Genomic DNA, 18,891 nt, shown 5'->3' with positions numbered 1-18,891 from the left:
TAAGGGATTTTTTAAGGTAATTTTAAGGCAATTATTTAAGGTAATTTTAAGGGAAGTTAGCGTAAAATTTAAGGTTTTTTTTAAGGTAGTGAGGCCTTAACTTTTCAGGTTAAGTTCAGGTAAAGTTAGGGTTAGTTAAGGTGAGTTAAGGAAAGGCAAATCTACCTTAACAGTTAAGGTGAGTTAGGATGTTTCTAAGGTAAAATTACCTTAACTTTATTTAGTGTGTAATTGCCATTCTAGCAAGATTTTGAATTATTCCGTAATTAAGGCAATAATTGCATGCAGTCCTGACCTTTCACTTTGAGCATGAATGAAGCACTGATCTCAGTGCCATCGAAACTGGTCGCATTGCAGAAGTACTCGGCTCTGTCGAAGTGCTCCAGACTCCTCAGAATCAACTTATCTGGCTGGCCAGTTGTCTTGTTGAACTCGAAGTCGAAGTAACTGAAGTAACAAAATTGTGCCGATGTGAAAATTGTGACAATGGGACTTACATCGATAAAAAAAAAATTTGGGTGTTGCCCATTATAGCCCCCCCCCCCCGCACGATATTAACCCCCCATTATGGTCTATTTTACGGGGGGTCTATATGACCCCTGTAAATGGGGGGGGGGGGGGGGAGGGAGTTCTATCGGTTGGCTGAAAGAAAAATTAATTTGAAGCATTTTTTCTTTGAAACTGCTGCTTTTGGTGACATTTTATGTTTAAGTAGCGAGACTCTGCTTGAAGTGAGTGAGAACTTCTTAAGTTTAGTATCGAGAACCACGTATAGGCTTCCGATTATTTATCATTGATCATCGGTTTTCAGAGATTGACTCGAAGGATTAAGCTCTTAAATTTCAGAGACCAGTAAGGAAGATAAATAATAACATAAGTTCGAGTGGATTTTTGGGTCTTTCCCATTATAGCCCCCCCCCCAGCTTAATGGTCCGGTAACCTATAGCCCCCCAAACATGGTTATTATACAATAATGGGGAGGAGGGGGGGCTATAATATTTCACGGGCGGCTAGAATTGGAAAGACCCCGATTTTTGAACGAAATTTTTGGGAGTATTTTGGGGAAAACTCTTAACTGACCGCAACTCATGATTTCTCTCTGTAGATCGTGGCTGATTCCTGTTCATACTGAGTGTCTGGTTTCCCTTCCCCCACTTGATAGTGAAGTAGGGACCCCCTGCCACCACACACTCCAGAGTTACATCTTCATCTTTGTACCCTTTCACACTTCTCTCCATCTTGTTACGCTCGAATCTGATCGGGTCTGAAACAGAAGCGTTATTTCAAAACAGAAACAATAAAATTGACCTACACCATAAATAGTTGTTTTTCAATTTCGTAGATCGTCTGACATTTTTTCACGCTTAACGAACATTTCTTATGAATTAAAGAGTCAATTCAACAGCTAGTCTCCAATCAATGCGGAGAAAAACTGTACGCCGGCCAGTTCGATTCTGCGGTTTCAAATCTGTCCGGATGTTACGTTTTCGCAGGCAACTTTTTGTGAACTGTCTGATTCGCAATGTTATAGACTACCGTTGCATTAATTCCGACACTCACTTAGTCTCAACAACTAATCGTTCACTTTCGCTATCCAATAATCTTGTTTCGCGGAGAAAAAATTTGTTTCGACCAAAATTATTCCTGGTCAAAAAATCGGTCAAAGTTCGGTTGAGTTTTTAATGATAATTCAAATTATTATAATTCAGAACGTCAAAATCCCTTAACTCCTGTTTTATTTAATTGTCCTAGCTACTAGTTTGCGCAACCAATTTTGATCTCCAATGTTGAAATTTTTGTAGACTTTTTGAATAATCCAGTTGTAATTTTGTTATAACTGTTTTTTGTGATTTTCTTTGAGAAGATCAATTGCTCATTAATCCAATAATTGATACTAAGATAGGCGTCGTTAAAAACAGTAAGAAAAATGACTCGTTGATTCGTGCAAGGTTTCTCTATCTTAGGAACTTTGTTTCTCAGAAAGAAAGTTTTAGAATATCAAAATTAATTCTTTTTTCTCGAAGCAAAAGTTATTTAAACTGTACAGCCCCAGAATGATTTAGAGAAAAGGTTAACAACAGGTTAACAAAGACTTCACGCTCAAATACTCATTGTATGTCCAATTAGAAAACACAGTTAACGAGTTTCAGTTCACATCAAAAGTTTGCAGAACTAACTCAAATTATTCAGGTAGTCGAGTGCTTTAATATGTCAAAATAGCATCTTTGATTGGTTGTAGATAAAGATTTCAATAGAAGTTTTCGTAAGATCAAATTTTTGTTGTATGTTTGATACCCTAGGAAACTTGTTAACCTCAAAGAAGCTTTGTCGAATTTTCTGTATCAACAACAGGTCGACCGCAAGCGAATTTTAAAGCACCTGATGCAATGTGGTAATGATTTTCTCAATGCCCACATATGTTAAGAAGAGAGTTCAATTTAGGTCCGACTTTCCTTTCATGTACGAATAACATTTTTTAATTAACTTGACAAGCGCAATTAATTTGAATGGGCTTTGTTTGAATGTAACATTAAGTTTTGCTGGTCATACTATTCCAACTCCAGTAAGTAATTGGGCCTTGAATTATTCACTTAATTCATTTAATTAACTCGGCCATAATAAACCAAACAAAACTCCGATTACAGACCGAAAAAACTCCGTAGCTTTCCTACGAACGATACCAATCATACCAAAGATTTCTGGCATTTTTGTCTTTTTTTCGGGCTTCCTGAACTAGAGTGACTACACTTGGCTCAAGGAACGTAATAAAAAGAATTTTATTTAATTAAGTTTGTGTAATATAATTGAATTTTATAAATAGCGCACTAATAGCAAATATGTTAGAATTTTTGAGGAAATATCGTGCATCTCGACTAATTGACTTATTTTTAGTTCCAGAGACGGATAAAACTAAAACAATAAAATTGACCTATACCATAAATAGTTGTTTTTCAATTTCGTAGATCGTCTGACATTTTTTAACGCTTACCGAACATTTCTTATGAATTAAAGAGTCAATTCAACAGCTAGTCTTCAATCAATGCGGAGAAAAACTGTACGCCGGCCAGTTCGTTTCTGCGGTTTCAAATCTGTCCGGATGTTACGTTTTCGCAGGCAACTTTGTGAACTGTCTGATTCGCAATGTTATAGACTACCGTTGCATTAATTCCGACACTCACTTAGTCTCAACAACTAATCGTTCACTTTCGCTATCCAATAATCTTGTTTCGCGGAGAAAAAATTTGTTTCGACCAAAATTATTCCTGGTCAAAAAATCGGTCAAAGTTCGGTTGAGTTTTTAATAATAATTCAAATTATTACAATTCAGAACGTCGAAATCCCTTAACTCCTGTTTTATTTAATTGTCCTAGCTACTAGTTTGCGCAACCAATTTTGATCTCCAATGTTGAAATTTTTGTAGACTTTTTGAATAATCCAGTTGTAATTTTGTTATAACTGTTTTTTGTGATTTTTTTTGAGAAGATCAATTGCTCATTAATCCAATAATTGATACTAAGATAGGCGTCGTTAAAACCAGTAAGAAAAATGACTCGTTGATTCGTGCAAGGTTTCTCTATCTTAGGAACTTTGTTTCTCAGAAAGAAAGTTTTAGAATATCAAAATTAATTCTTTTTTCTCGAAGCAAAAGTTATTTAAACTGTACAGCCCCAGAATGATTTAGAGAAAAGGTTAACAACAGGTTAACAAAGACTTCACGCTCAAATACTCATTGTATGTCCAATTAGAAAACACAGTTAACGAGTTTCAGTTCACATCAGTAGTTTGCATAACTAACTCAATTTATTCAGTTAGTCGAGTGCTTTAATATGTCAAAATAGCATCTTTGATTGGTTGTAGATAAAGATTTCAATTGAAGTTTTCGTAAGATCAAATTTTTGTTGTATGTTTGATACCCTAGGAAACTTGTTAACCTCAAAGAAGCTTTGTCGAATTTTCTGTATCAACAACAGGTCGACCGCAAGCGAGTTTTGAAGCACCTGATGCAATGTGGTAATGATTTTCTCAATGCCCACATATGTTAAGAAGAGAGTTCAAGTTAGGTCCGACTTTCCTTTCATGTACGAATAACATTTATTAATAAACTTGACAAGCGCAGTTAAATTGAATGGGCTTTGTTTGAATGTAACATTAAGTTTTGCTGGTCATACTATTCCAGCTCCAGTAAGTAATTGGGCCTTGAATTGTTCACTTAATTCATTTAATTAACTCGGCCATAATAAACCAAACAAAACTCCGATTACAGACCGAAAAAACTCCGTAGCTTTCCTACGAACGATACCAATCATACCAAAGATTTCTGGCATTTTTGTCTTTTTTTCGGGCTTCCTGAACTAGAGTGACTACACTTGGCTCAAGGAACGTAATAAAAAGAATTTTATTTAATTAAGTTTGAGTAATATAATTGAATTTTATAAATAGCGCACTAATAGCAAATATGTTAGAATTTTTGAGGAAATATCGTGCATCTCGACTAATTGACTTATTTTTAGTTCCAGAGACGGATAAAACTAAAACAATAAAATTGACCTATTCCATAAATAGTTGTTTTCAATTTCGTAGATCGTCTGACATTTTTCAACGCTTACCGAACATTTCTTATGAATTAAAGAGTCAATTCAACAGCTAGTCTCCAATCAATGCGGAGAAAAACTGTACGCCGGCTAGTTCGTTTCTGCGGTTTCAAATCTGTCCGGATGTTACGTTTTCGCAGGCAACTTTGTGAACTGTCTGATTCGCAATGTTATAGACTACCGTTGCATTAATTCCGACACTCACTTAGTCTCAACAACTAATCGTTCACTTTCGCTATCCAATAATCTTGTTTCGCGGAGAAAAAATTTGTTTCGACCAAAATTATTCCTGGTCAAAAAATCGGTCAAAGTTCGGTTGAGTTTTTAATAATAATTCAAATTATTACAATTCAGAACGTCGAAATCCCTTAACTCTCCTGTTTTATTTAATTGTCCTAGCTACTAGTTTGCGCAACCAATTTTGATCTCCAATGTTAAAATTTTTGGAGACTTTTTGAATAATCCAGTTGTAATTTTGTTATAACTGCTTTTTGTGGTTTTCTTTGAGAAGATCAATTGCTCATTAATCCAATAATTGATACTAAGATAGGCGTCGTTAAAACCAGTAAGAAAAATGACTCGTTGATTCGTGCAAGGTTTCTCTATCTTAGGAACTTTGTTTCTCAGAAAGAAAGTTTTAGAATATCAAAATTAATTCTTTTTTCTCGAAGCAAAAGTTATTTAAACTGTACAGCCCCAGAATGATTTAGAGAAAAGGTTAACAACAGGTTAACAAAGACTTCACGCTCAAATACTCATTGTATGTCCAATTAGAAAACACAGTTAACAAGTTTCAGTTCACATCAGTAGTTTGCAGAACTAACTCAATTTATTCAGGTAGTCGAGTGCTTTAATATGTCAAAATAGCATCTTTGATTGGTTGTAGATAAAGATTTCAATAGAAGTTTTCGTAAGATCAAATTTTTGTTGTATGTTTGATACCCTAGGAAACTTAACCTCAAAGAAGCTTTGTCGAATTTTCTGTATCAACAACAGGTCGACCGCAAGCGAATTTTAAAGCACCTGATGCAATGTGGTAATGATTTTCTCAATGCCCACATATGTTAAGAAGAGAGTTCAATTTAGGTCCGACTTTCCTTTCATGTACGAATAACATTTATTAATTAACTTGACAAGCGCAATTAAATTGAATGGGCTTTGTTTGAATGTAACATTAAGTTTTGCTGGTCATACTATTCCAACTCCAGTAAGTAATTGGGCCTTGAATTATTCACTTAATTCATTTAATTAACTCGGCCACAATAAACCAAACAAAACTCCGAATACAGACCGAAAAAAAACTCCGTAGCTTTCCTACGAATGATACCAATCATACCAAAGATTTCTGGCATTTTTGTCTTTTTTTTCGGGCTTCCTGAACTAGAGTGATTACACTTGGCTCAAGGAACGTAATAAAAAGAAATTTTATTTAATTAAGTTTGAGTAATATAATTGAATTTTATAAATAGCGCACTAATAGCAAATATGTTAGAATTTTTGAGGAAATATCGTGCATCTCGACTAATTGACTTAATTTTAGTTGCAGAAACTGAAATAAAAAACTTTTATAAAATTAAAAATTAATTGAAGTTCAAATTAGAATGAAAAGAATGCTTTGAGAAGTATTTTCCAAAAAAGTGAATGGTAGGTATAGTTCGTAATAAATCGAAAAATTGCCGAAAATTTCGTTTTAAACAGTAAGAAATGCAATTGAAAGTACCCACTGAAACATCGAAACAACTCGTTTGTAATTATAACTTGGTAAGAAAATTTTTTAGTCATGCTTCAACACCTAAAACAATTCCAAATCAAAGTTCAAAAAATTTATCTACATTCACCAAGTTTTCACGACGTTATATGTTATTTCAGATGGTGCGTCTCAAGTGATGAAATCCATAGCTTTGGAGCACCAATCGAATGACGTTCAACTTTAAATATAATTGGCTTGTTTTGGATAATCATTGTAGTCCATTTATAGCATCAGCTGTCTGCTTTTTTATTTTTCTCACAAGAGGCTGCTTGGAACAAAATTTCACATTCCGACAAAAATGTATTACTCTAAAATCGGAGGATCTTTTGCGTCTGCCTCCCTTTAATGGTTGCATATTATTTGCACCCCCCCCCCCCCCCGACGCACGTGCCCTATTTTTACATAATGGTTTACTATGTAATGGTACGTGCTCTGTAACTGGGGGGGGGGGGGGGGTTGCCTAACGTTTGGGGGCAGAAAAGGAAAAGGTCCAAAAAGGGGTGGCTTTTGTGAGAAATAGTGTTCTCTCCTTTTAGCTGCTCTTGTATTTGATGCGTTTGAATATGTTGATTTAATATAAATAAGGGTTGCAGCTTATTATCTAAAAGTACGTAAAAACTAACACTTGACTACAGCATGAGTCCTCTTATTCTGAGACTCCTTGTCATAGCAGTACTGGAACTGGCACCAGAAGATTCCAGTGATCTTGATGAGATCCCTGTCAAGTCTGGTGAGGACGTCATCGTCCTGTCCAAAGAACCTCTCCTCCTCAATCTGTCTCTGTCTGTTGCGACTGTCGAAGTAGTAGTTAGAACCCTCTGGCTCTGTATAGATCCACAATCTTCGTCCGTTGTTTTCCACTCTGAAAAAAACTTAAGACAATGAATATTGTTTACGAAATTCAAATAGTTTTTTCTATTGTACGCAAAAATTGCATTATAGACATGATATGTTTATTGCATAATAGACATGCACTGACAGAACTGTTGCAAGTTTCCAAATGACCGAAATTCATTATTTTTCGTTTTTTTTTTGTAACGAATAACGGGAACTTTGGGGTTTAAAATGGAATTAACCCACTCAGTTTTGGGATACTTCAAAAATTTTCAAAATACTGAAGCTTCAATCTACAGCAATCTATAAATAACCATATTCAGAAAAGGAGCTATAAACAATTTTGACCTATCGTAAGTTGTAAATTGTGAACGGGCATGAATTGCATAACTCAAAGAAGAAGCCTTATTTTTTATCAAAGTAGCCGTAGGTAAGAAAAAGAGTCATAAATAGACAGCAAAAAATGAGAGAAAGGATTTTAGTTAGGTCATGAAAGTTACAAGATGATTGCTCGAATAAGATCTTCTAAATTTTCAAAATTTCCTCACATCTTTCTATACTTAACAAGCTTGCAGAAGTCTTTTGAAGCAAAGTTTTTGTTTGACAAAACACAGAACGATTAGAAAGGTTCCTGTCGGCATTTTAAGGTAGTACCGAAAAATCGTAAAATTTTTAAGGTTCTAATCAAATGAAACAGCTCCAGTTTCAAACTTCATGTCTTTTGAGAAATAGAATTAAAGAACGAGAACCCAGGGTACAAATTTTTTGGTCGCTAAAACTTGGAGGCAAGTGCAATTAGCAATTAGCACGCGCAAAAGTGGAATGCTAAGTTTTGCGGCCCTAACTTAGTGGCCCTAATTTAGCAGCCCGTTCGCAGTAAGGAAACATAGTTTTGGCGGTGAGGCCAAACCCACAAATACTTTTGACATTTCCCATCAAAACCTGAAACGAAAGCACTTGCCTGACGTTAGTTCTTCCTGACGTAAGTAACAGGAAAAAAGTTCAGCTTTCTGGTGGTAAAAAGTTCGTTATCTCTCGAAGAAATAAAATTAGCGGTTGTCAAACAGGGCAAAAAAGGTCTCATGATAGCAACGATTTTGATAGCCGTGACGAATTGGAGAGAAAAATGATTGAAATAGCTGATATACAGGTAAAAAAAAATGGAAAAAAATGGACAGAAACTTTGCGTTTAATTTGCAAAACTGTACTTTTGAATTTCAATTTTAATTAAAGTACCTTTTAGTCTCTAAATAATTTAACACATGAATCTTAGCCACCCTCGGGCTTTGTGCCCTGCATTCGGGCCTAAGCGCCCTCGTATCAGAGCACTAATTCCCTCGCGCCGCTAAGATTCATGTGCTAACATATACTTAAAACTTCTGTAAAGCGGTCCTTGTTACTCAATTATCAGCTGATCGAAACCAGAGCCCATTTTTAGAAAAAGAGTTTTAGCACCACATAATGTTTGTAGAAAAACCGGTATTATTCATAATTTTTGAATGAGGTTTGTTTTTCAGCTGATTTTTTGTAAGGAGGCATTATAATCAGCAAACATCGATGTAAAACATTTTATATCAAATCATAACATGCATCAATACACCTTTAGACATACTACATGTATAAATGTGTAAAAACTATTTAATCATTGTTCTATATAATTTGGATTGTTAGGAATTATTTGTTTGCTGGGATGATCATTTGTGAATATCTGGTATTTTTGTTTTTTTTTGCATATTAAAATTCGGCTTTTTTTCAAAACTTCATCACCACGTGTAGAGCGAAATTCGCCCGTTGTTGATCTGTGCAGTTAAGATCAGTCGAAATTTCACCCAAATATTTTTGTCATATTTTTGTTATAGTTGGTGAAAACCTTATTGACGATAAAAAAATGCTATTGTTTTGAAATAAATAATGAGAATTCAAGAACGTTGCCCGGCCAGTAAATGTGAAAAACTGTTTGTAACCTGAGATGTGGGTTGCTATCCTGTCGTATATTCTAATAGTTTATATAGATCAAGGAAAGACAAACGTGTCTAAAGTTTTCGTCCTTTGGGCGCAATGAAGCTCGCTGTGTTCGTCGCCATTAGCTGGTAATGTCCCAAAAACAATATACCGCTCACAACGTTAGACTATGAAGACATGTTCTTACAGTATCGGTTGTCTAAAGTTTTGCAATAGTTTAATATACTGACACTTGGACGCAAAATCCGATTTTCTGGACAATTTTTCTGAAATGTTTGATTGAATGTAATTACAGCTTTTAACAAACCTCCGCTTGCCAACGTTCAGACTGTTCAGCCATGTTAAATAGTATTTTAAAAGATCAAATTCAAAAGAAACTGTCCTATGAGTTCATATTTTGGTGCAGTACATCTAATTTGGTGTCAAATTTAGTTCATTTTTGGGGTCTTTATCATTATAGCCCCCCTCCCCCCCTAGCTCAGTGGTCAGATAACCTATAGCCCCCCCCCCACCCAATCATGGTAATTACACCATAATGAAGGGGGGTTATAATTTCATGGGGGGGGGCTATAATGGGAAAGACCCCATTTTTAACACCTAATTTTCCTAGACTTACTTTATGCGCAACTTTATTTAACTTATTTTATTTATGCGCTACTTTATTTAAACTTATTTTTTTTCTTGCTTTGCTGATGTAATTGCTTGTTCACATTCGTTCACTTGATTATCAGCTCAAGTAACCATTCTCTTCAGAATTGCATCTCGCGTACAGTTGCCTAATTCAATGTCTTAATCCCGCTCTGCGTACTCAGTCTTGTAAATATAGTGATATAGCGATATTTCTCCGCGAATCTAGCTAAAATTTTCCGCATAGTGATTCCACACCTTGCAAGACAGTGTAAGATAACCACCCACGACAGGAGTCTTGCAAACTAATGAGATTAGGAAACAAAAAAGTAAAACATTAACTTTTGTTTAACTTTTGCTTATTCTAAGTTTGAGATTACTTTCAAATAAGTCATCAACGGTTTTTGTTTTGAGTTGCTCTTATTGTTTATAAACAGTTTTTTATACTCCATTCTGTGCAGATAAAAATCCAGTCAAACAATTTTTCATTCTGTAAAGAGAAGAATCATACTAATTTTCATCCGGACGAGATTAAGTTCAGATAGGAGTTCTGAAATTCGGATCTTTTCTGCTAGCTCCACCCCGCTTAGTTAGGCACCCCCCATTTATAAATGTGTAAACATATTGGTGGTGGTCAAGCAAGCCGATAGGCAAGCAAGCCGAATTTTGAAAATGAGGTCAAGTAAGCCGAAAAATTTTCGGATACCCGTATTTTAAGTTGCCCCTGGCGGGCCGGTGGGCACGCTTCGCGCGCGTCGCGGCTTCGCCGCGATAACTGGCCCGCTATTTCCGGATTACATCCCACAGCGGATGAGAGGCATGGCCATGGACAGCGGTCTGCTGAGGCCCGTACCCACTAGATGTCTAAAAATTGACGCATTTTTGTTTCTTTGGTGCATTGGAATACATTATGCACTATAATACTACGCGCAGTGTTGATTGTAACGGCTGACAATGTATTATTTCTGATAGATTACATAACTATTACATAATTTTCGGCTTGCTTTTCTGTCGGCTTGCTTGCCTATCGGCTTACTTTGTTTCGCCCAAACATATTGTTAAAGCTAAGTAATCTTATACGTAAACATATATGAGCAATATGCATTTACTAAAAGCTACCACAGCTATGGTTTGAAAGTATTACGTATTCAACCAAAATTTGTTGCATATAACGTAAGCATCAATAAAAATTTCTGTATTAGATCATTTTTGGCGTTATCAGCTACAATAAGGGCTTGAAATTTTAAAACTTTTTTCAGGAAACGAATCTAAAAGTGCCTTCAATCTACCTAGACACTTGTTTCAATGAATTGCAAATATCGCTCTTCAAATTCGCGAAAACTTAGATTTTGGGGGGTGCAAATTTATCGGCTATATAAGGCTGGGGGGGCGCTAGCAGAAAAGATCCTGAAATTCGTTATGATCGGTTTCGGAAAAAACCTTGATAAGAACAATTGACATTGGAAAAAAATTAAAATACTCACGTGCACATTTTAAAATGCCGAAAGTCCGCAGTGCCAGAAGTTAAAATGCCAGAATCTCCTACTTAGCCAGAAGTTGAATTTCGTTGACTTTCGTTATTTTAAAACGTGCGCGTTTCGTGTTTTAAGCATGGTTAAGTGACTCTGCAGAAGTCACGTCGAAATTCTGACTTAAATTCTGACTTCACGGTTCTCGATAAACGCCAGAAGTTCTCAGTGACTTCAAGCAGAGTCACTTAACATTACATATATAATGAAAAACTAACTGAAGTTGTCTTCAGGTCAGATTTGGAAACTTACACGACATTGTTTATGGAGGAGGCCAATCTCTTGTTATCGAATGCACTCTCCATCTGCGAGGGGTCATTCGGGTTTATCCACGCACCTATACAAGAAAACGTGACACATATCTTGCCGGGTTTAGTTTTAAGAAATGTTTCAACGAATTGCTTATCTTCCTAGCATTTATGGAAAATACCTATTAATTTAATTGGGAAATTAGGAAGATACCCATTAATTCAGGAAAATTGCAGGCTTACTCTTTTATTGAGAGCGGAAGCGATGCAATGTTTTTAGCATAAATAACTGCAAATTGTTTTTAATATTTTTTGTAAACCTGTTAATATTTGGTCAATCAATTATGCAATAAAATTTTTGTTTCCTATTTAAAAAATTATTCGTAATAAATCTGCGAAACTTTAGCAAGAGAGCTTGAGACAATGACAAATTGACAGGAAATTTTGTTTGTTTGTGCCCCCAGTAAGTTATACCCCCCCCCCCCCCCCCCAGTTATAGAGCACGTGCCATTTCATAGTGAATCATTATGTAACACTTAGCACGTGCGTCTGGGGGTGCAAATAATATGCACCCACTAAGCTGGGGGGAGGGGGGGGGGGGGTACAAGCGGAAAAAAGCCCTATTTTGTTATTCAACGATCACTGACATACCTTCTGGAGAAGCATACCAGACAATCTTGTTCTCTCTGCACCCAGTCCTGTCGAAGTCTATGATGCCGGAGGACCCTCCCCCTCCGCCACTGCTTATGTCCCAGTTCAACCACGTCACATTGCAGAACAGACCCACCCTCTGCTTGTCCCTGTCTATCTGGGCTATCTTAGGATCAATTGCTAGCAGGGGCTCTGAAAGAAGCGTAGAGGGACTCGATTTGCTAGACAACCTTGTTATGACAGAATCTCGCACAATTATTTTAACCCAAGTTGAGGAGATCAACTATATGAAAAAGAAATGACCAATAATATGGGGTGGGGGTAAGTAGCTTTGTTCCATACCCGTTCCTAACTCCAAGAGCGTTTCAGTACTGGGCCAGTATAAGTGCAATTCCTTGTCATTACTGAATCATAGACTGATTCATGTCATTTTTTGAATGGTCAGAATTGCGTTCAGTCTGACTTTACAATGGTCAGACTTGTGCCAAGTGCAAAAAAAAGTTCCGTACGGGGCTCGCACCAGCAATCTCCCCCGCACTAGACGTTTGTTCTCATTTCTGCCAGCAATACTGTTGAAAGTTTCTCTTTTCCGCAGTTAATATACGCTTGAAAGAAGCAAATGAAAGCGAGCAGCGTATATTACATGGGAGACTTGCACCTACAATTGCCCAGTACTGATTTACACTAGGAGTTTGGTACCGCTAGTCTTTTCATACGTCGAACCACGGTTTTTACATAGCCCATATCGATCAACTGCATTTTTATGCGTATGTCTCCAGCGATTAAAAACCTTCTTTCAAATACAATATCTGCGACTTACAGACCACCCTAGTCTAGAAGACCGTCCTCGACCGATATAAGGCATGTAAAGACTGTCCTGAATAGATTCTTGGTATGAACAAAATCTGTCTGGACTTTGGATGTTTTCGACTTGGACTGGAAGTAAAACAATACTCCTCGAATTTAGCTATACAATAAAACGTGTATTGGAATTTGAATGCGCAAAAAGGCGTGTCCTGGATTTTGGCTAGACAGTTAAAAATGTCTACAGGTAAAAGTGTTTGTATCGCAACAGTATCATTATTATCAGGTCTTTTTTTAAAATAAATTCCAGGTCTCTGCTAGGGCAATTAAAAACGCTACCAGTTCAGATGTCCACAACGAAATTACCTCTGCGCAAACCATTACAGACAAAGTGAACTCTGATCACACCGCCCAGGTCGAAGTTACCTCAGGTTTCGTGCATTGCAAATTGTCTCTAATCAGAGCAATATCTAGTTCTTGCGTGAACCAAGGCTCTCGATTTTTGTATCGCGTAATTTTTCGAAATGTGCAGGTATGCGCTCGAGGATGGTCTGCTCAGAATATATTTAACTTGGGTTAAGAATAAGTAAGTACAATTTTCTGCAACACCAACCCTCCCCCCCCCCCCCCGCCTCGTTTTGTACCCCGCATTTATGCATGTTCACACATACTGTCAAAGTTAAGTAAGTTTATGAATGAACATATATGAAAAATATGTATTCAATGAAAGCTAGCACAGCTATAGTTTGAGAGAACTACGTGTTTTAACGAAAATTTGCTGCATATACCGTAAGCATCATGATAAATTTCTGTTTCATGTCATTTAAGAGCTGTATTTCATTTAAAAAAATTTTAAGGAAGCTTCTAAAGTGCCTTCTATCTACCTAGACACTCTTGTTTCAATGAAATGCAAATATCGCTATCACAATTCGCGAAAACTTAGATTTTGGGGGGTGCTATACTAGCGGCTATATGGGGGGGGGGGGGGTGGCAGCTGAAAATATCCGTTCAGGCCACACAAGCGGAAGACCAGATAATTAAGAGAGGAGATCAATTGGAAAAAAATAAAAGTGAAAATAAAGAAAATTACTCAATAATTCAGTATCGGTATATGCCTTACTTATCATAAGGCAAGCATCCATATGTTACATATGTATCTAATGTCGATTAAAACGGTGTCTGTCTTAAATGGCGATTGAATTCGATCTTAGTATTTTTTTATAAAGAACTGGCATTGTATGCTTCAGTCTATACTTAAAAACGAAGGTCACAGACTATCAGACTGGCTGAAGGCAATGATAGAAGATTTTTTTCTGCAAGATTTTATGTCGGGAAGTTGATCACAAAACAGAATCCAAATTTTAAGATTGGCAAACGTCACTTTGCGCAATTTGATTATATCTTACCAAAATACATCTTAAAACAAACTCCCGATGTAAAATAGAACTACTTCTTCGCACAGTCTAGGATCTATGCAAGCCATCAAAAATGCAGTTATCTGACGCATACTGAAGTTTTCGGCAAATTTTTGTCGTTTAAGATCTGATAAAACGATTGCTTGGTCATTTTCTATTTCAGAATATGTCAGTATTCCCGCGAAAGAATTGAACCTTATCGTCTTAATATTGATGGAAAAATATGTTTTTTTTTGCTCCTCAATATGCTATATTTACCTTGATGGGGGGGGGGGGGTGCTATATATTGAGAAAACCCGTTTTTTTTGTTCCTTGAGGCTTAATCTCTCTAGCCATGTGAACGTTTAAAATGTAGAACTTTTCGCCAAGCTATGTCAAGCTTATCTCATACACAATTTACATTTGGTTGTTCGCACAATTTGAGTTTGATTTTTTTTTCAACCTTCTAACAACTTACCCAATTTGACCTCTGCATCCGGGCTCTCAAACCCTCCGTAAGTTACCCCCTTGTTGATGATACACTTATACTTCCCCATGTCCTCGTATTTTGCCTGTGTAATTTCTATCGTGCTAGAATTCGTCACAAGTCTGTCAGCTTCGCTCCTCACATAAGTCACAAAAACCCGCCTCCGATCTCCATAAAAGGGGACAAATTCGGGTGGGGTGTTAGTCGAAGTTGGGTTAATTCTTGGCTCTGCTTTGAGCCATTCAATTTCAATTCTGACTGGCTCGTTTAGTCGCCCAATTTCTTGGTAAAAGGCACAGGTAAGGGTAACCCTAGAATTAATCTCACCCAGATATGACGCCGGGGTTTCACGGAAAGCGGCATGAACAAAATATCCAAAGTACATAAAAAGTCCGAAGATAGTAAAAATGCGTAATGATAAATACATTTTGTAATTTTACAAATAATGGTCAAACTAAAACTTAAATGAACATAGTTTAAATACCATTTATATATGCGTTATTCATTGTACAATAGTTTAAATTTGCACATACTTTGAGTATTATTGAGTAAGTAAGTCATTGCAATTATGTTTGACAGGTACCAGCGTAGTATTGTTTGTGTTTGTTTCGTTACAACAGGTTAATTATTGCATTTGGTGATTTTTATGTAATCTTGGTAAAATAGTTGGATTTTTAAATGGTAGATTTTGCTTAAAAATGTGATTTTTAAAGTGTAAAATTTTGCTAATAATAATGTGATTTTTGAAGGGTAAAGTAATGGGAATTTTAAAGGGTGAAAAAATGTGATATTTAAAAGTAATTTTATAAAACCTCTTTGAGTCAAACTTTTTTTGATTTTCCTGTTCTATAAGATCGAAATAAAGTTCATTTAACACCACAATTATAATTTTTATGCCCGCATGTAGCATATTTTTCTCGATAAAGGAAGAAGAGTATAATTCTCCAGCCGTTTCTAATTTCTGTCAAGCTATACTTTTTTTAACCGAAATTGACTGGATGTAAATCGACTTTGTAACTCAGTTTAAACGAATCAGTTTAATTATACACAAAAATTATGATTATCAAATCAAAGAGTCTAGTGCAATTGAAGTTGTCAAGGACAAGTTGACTTTTGATCGATTTCGAGGAAAAAGCCGGCAAAACAAAAACCCAATTATTGTCAAAACCTGACGGAAGTAGTCGACTTCTCAAAACCTTTTATAGCAACAAACAAGCGAAACAAAACGAATCAAATTTAATTTTACTTGAATAATACACAATCAAAATAGTCCTAAGCATCCCCCCATCCCAACACAATTCATTAACCTAATTAATTATTTTGACGCCCATTTCACGCACAATCCGAGGATACAGTCTAGTCTGTTTATAAAATCTGATCACATAATGCAATTTGAAGTTTGAAAATATTCAGGATCAGAATTGCATTAAAAGTTAAAATGCAGAGAATAATATGCTAATAAGGAAACTTTTGTCTGATTATTTTTTTTCGAATTCTCCCCCAGTAATAACGAAATTTGTCAACACTAACATGATATATAATAACAGTAGTCTTTTAATATGTAACTGCGATAAGAAATTGATCATAATTTGAGACTACATCATATTTAATGGACAATTTTCTTGCAAATATTACATTGCAAAACGTACAATTTGCTCGAGTAAATTTACTGGAAATCACGCTTTTAGATTAGGTTTATAAGCGTCTGTGGACAAGAATGGCAGTAGGAAAAAAAGTTGAACACAAATGTGAACAGATGCTACGTCGCTCATAACCACAAATTTTTTACGTTTGTATACGTTTGGCGACGTAATGAAAAGCCTTGCAATCAAGGAACACATCACTTATGCAAAAAATTCGCCCAAAAAATCGCTAGCGCATTTTTTTTATCGGAGGAAGATTTGGATGAAACAAAAGTTATCACATTTTTCGGACGAACATGCTGGCTATTTTTTTCTGGCCATGTTGGCTCAGAAATAATTTGCTGCAAAATATAGGTTTGGAGATAACTTGTCTGTGTGGGCATTACTCTCAAGAGCAATAAAACTGTAAGATTTTTAAAATTTGGTACCAGATGTGTGTGTGTGTGTGTGTGTGTGTGTGTGTGTATGTGTGTGTGTGTGTGTGTGTGTGTGTTTGTGTGTGTGTGTGAGAGAGAGAGAGTGTGTGAAATTCTTGAAAATTAATATAAACAAAATTTTTATTTTCGAAAACTTAGAAGACTTCTGAAACACGCATAACAGTTTTTTTTTTACTAAAATGCGCACTTTGTTTTGTGAAGCGCGCCCACCGAACGGCCAGTCGGAAATTGTTTTGGCTTTGTATTCCAACCCGGCTAATTGCCTTAGCATGAAGTATTTTATTCTATTCAATTTAACCTAGTATGCGCTTACGTGGAACGCTTTTAGTAGTCTCTGATTGGCTATTAAGTCTATCATTTAAATTATTTCTACGAATAGCCTCCCTTTGGCAAAGGGAGCGATTGTTAAGATCCGATCCTAATTAATACTCACCTCTGCCGTATACATATTCAAATCAAATGAAATAGCAGTTTCAAGAAAATTTTGTTCGGAAATGGCATACTACATAATATAAGTTCAACGAAGGTTTGGATGGGTTGTAAAAAATTCTTATATTCGATAACAGTATGTGCGTGTATTTGAAATTGTTGAAATGTAATTTGAAAATTTTTGATTTTTCGAGACAACTTTGGTCACATCTCTGATACACCCAAAAGAATTAGGGTCGTGGTTGATTTCTGAATTCTGTTGATATTTTGTGCTGAGATCGGAACTGCCAGAGAAAACATTTTTGAACTACAGAAGAAAATTGTCGGACACTATAAATTAATTATTCATTATGACATTTTCCACTAACATCACTCTGTTGGTTTTTAGAATTTAATTTTGTTGTTCAAGGACAATTTTGATGATTGTCGTACTATTCTAATTTTTTGGAATAAGCAAAAAATATATAAAGAGACCTCCGAGAAAATCTGTCAGCTTTTAATTTAGTTGGGGAGGGCGTATTAAGAGTCTCGATTTTTATAAGACAACTTCATGTGTTTATACATCCCGCATTCTCGTTGCGCTTCCTTTCTTTATAATGTCTTGCATTTGAACGAATGCCAGATTTTGAAACTTTTGATGTTTTAAAACTTGCAAAGTGAGTGTTCGAAGCAAGATTTACTTGTCACTTCTCGTAAGATCACGTCGACGTTCTGGTTTATGTCTCGACACGACTTCTGAGATCTTGTATATTGGCTCAGAACTGCTAATCAAAAGAAGATGACCTCTTAGCAGCAAACGCATCGTTACCGAATTAAATTCAATCAAAATTAAAGTGGCTTCAGCTTACAGACTCACTGAAAAATCCAGACTTGAGTTTCGGGGCACTTCAGCGCTGAACCAGTATAATTCAAATAGGAAAAATAAATTCAGTTCTGAAAAATTGGACATCAAGTATATTGTAATTTTTTATGTGGAATTCATCATAACAATGCTGAAGTCATTGAGTTCGCGAAGACTAAATTTATCAGCAAAGTTTGAAAAAAAAACTCAGGCGCCGAAATGCTGACTGAGTAGCAAAATTTCATACTTTTTTTCGCTTATCACTGACAATTACTATGTTAGCATGAATAGTCTTTATAATTATACTAGCATTTAAGTAATTACCACAAAGAAAAATTAGCTCAGTATTTACGACATGGTACTCAATTTAAATGTAGCAAGTAACTACCCGAATTTCGAATCGCATATAGCGCCTATCTTATAATCGGGTGTTAGGCTGAACATATTAGTTTTCATACACTTAATTGTACTCGAAAACGGAGAATAGCCATCTAGAAAAAAGATGAGATCAGAATACTAGCGATCTAGAAAAAAACAGTGTCTCTATACAGACTCAGTGCTCATTGGCTCTTCCACCAACCTCAGTGGATTTAACTCTAGTCTACATAAATATACTACGTAAACTATAAAAGTTTTTTAAAAGGTTTCCGGATGGATCTGCAT

The 18,891-nt window shown here is 35.9% G+C and overlaps 1 protein-coding gene across 1 annotated transcript; it reads right to left on the bottom strand.

The window, feature by feature from the left end:
* Positions 1-266: 266 nt before the first annotated feature.
* On the bottom strand, positions 267-15,451 carry LOC142340478 (uncharacterized). Its single transcript, XM_075391054.1, has 6 exons — positions 14,870-15,451; positions 12,194-12,385; positions 11,547-11,631; positions 6,966-7,204; positions 1,081-1,264; positions 267-447 (listed from the first exon to the last, which is right to left on the bottom strand). Exons 1-6 carry the CDS (start codon positions 15,303-15,305, stop codon positions 267-269), a joined length of 1,317 nt encoding a protein of 438 aa, XP_075247169.1. The 5' UTR covers positions 15,306-15,451.
* Between the last annotated feature and the right edge of the window lie 3,440 nt (positions 15,452-18,891).

This window comes from Convolutriloba macropyga, chromosome 5, assembly GCF_964194025.1.
Source record: "Convolutriloba macropyga chromosome 5, txConMacr16.3, whole genome shotgun sequence".
Taxonomy (NCBI): Eukaryota; Metazoa; Xenacoelomorpha; order Acoela; family Convolutidae; genus Convolutriloba; species Convolutriloba macropyga.
The sequence above is the reverse complement of the archived record's forward strand: the minus strand, read 5'-3'. Positions and strand labels throughout refer to the sequence as shown.

What these genes read in the sequence shown, in the direction of transcription:
- LOC142340478 (XM_075391054.1), bottom strand. Translation starts at nt 15,305, where the DNA reads ATGTATTTATCATTACGCATTTTTACTATCTTCGGACTTTTTATGTAC. An exon ending in GGATGCAGAGGTCAAATTGG is followed by an intron (nt 12,386 to 14,869) that starts GTAAGTTGTTAG and finishes CGCTTCTTTCAG; the next exon opens with AGCCCCTGCTAGCAATTGAT. An exon ending in GAGAGAAATCATGAGTTGCG is followed by an intron (nt 448 to 1,080) that starts GTCAGTTAAGAG and finishes TTGTTACTTCAG; the next exon opens with TTACTTCGACTTCGAGTTCA.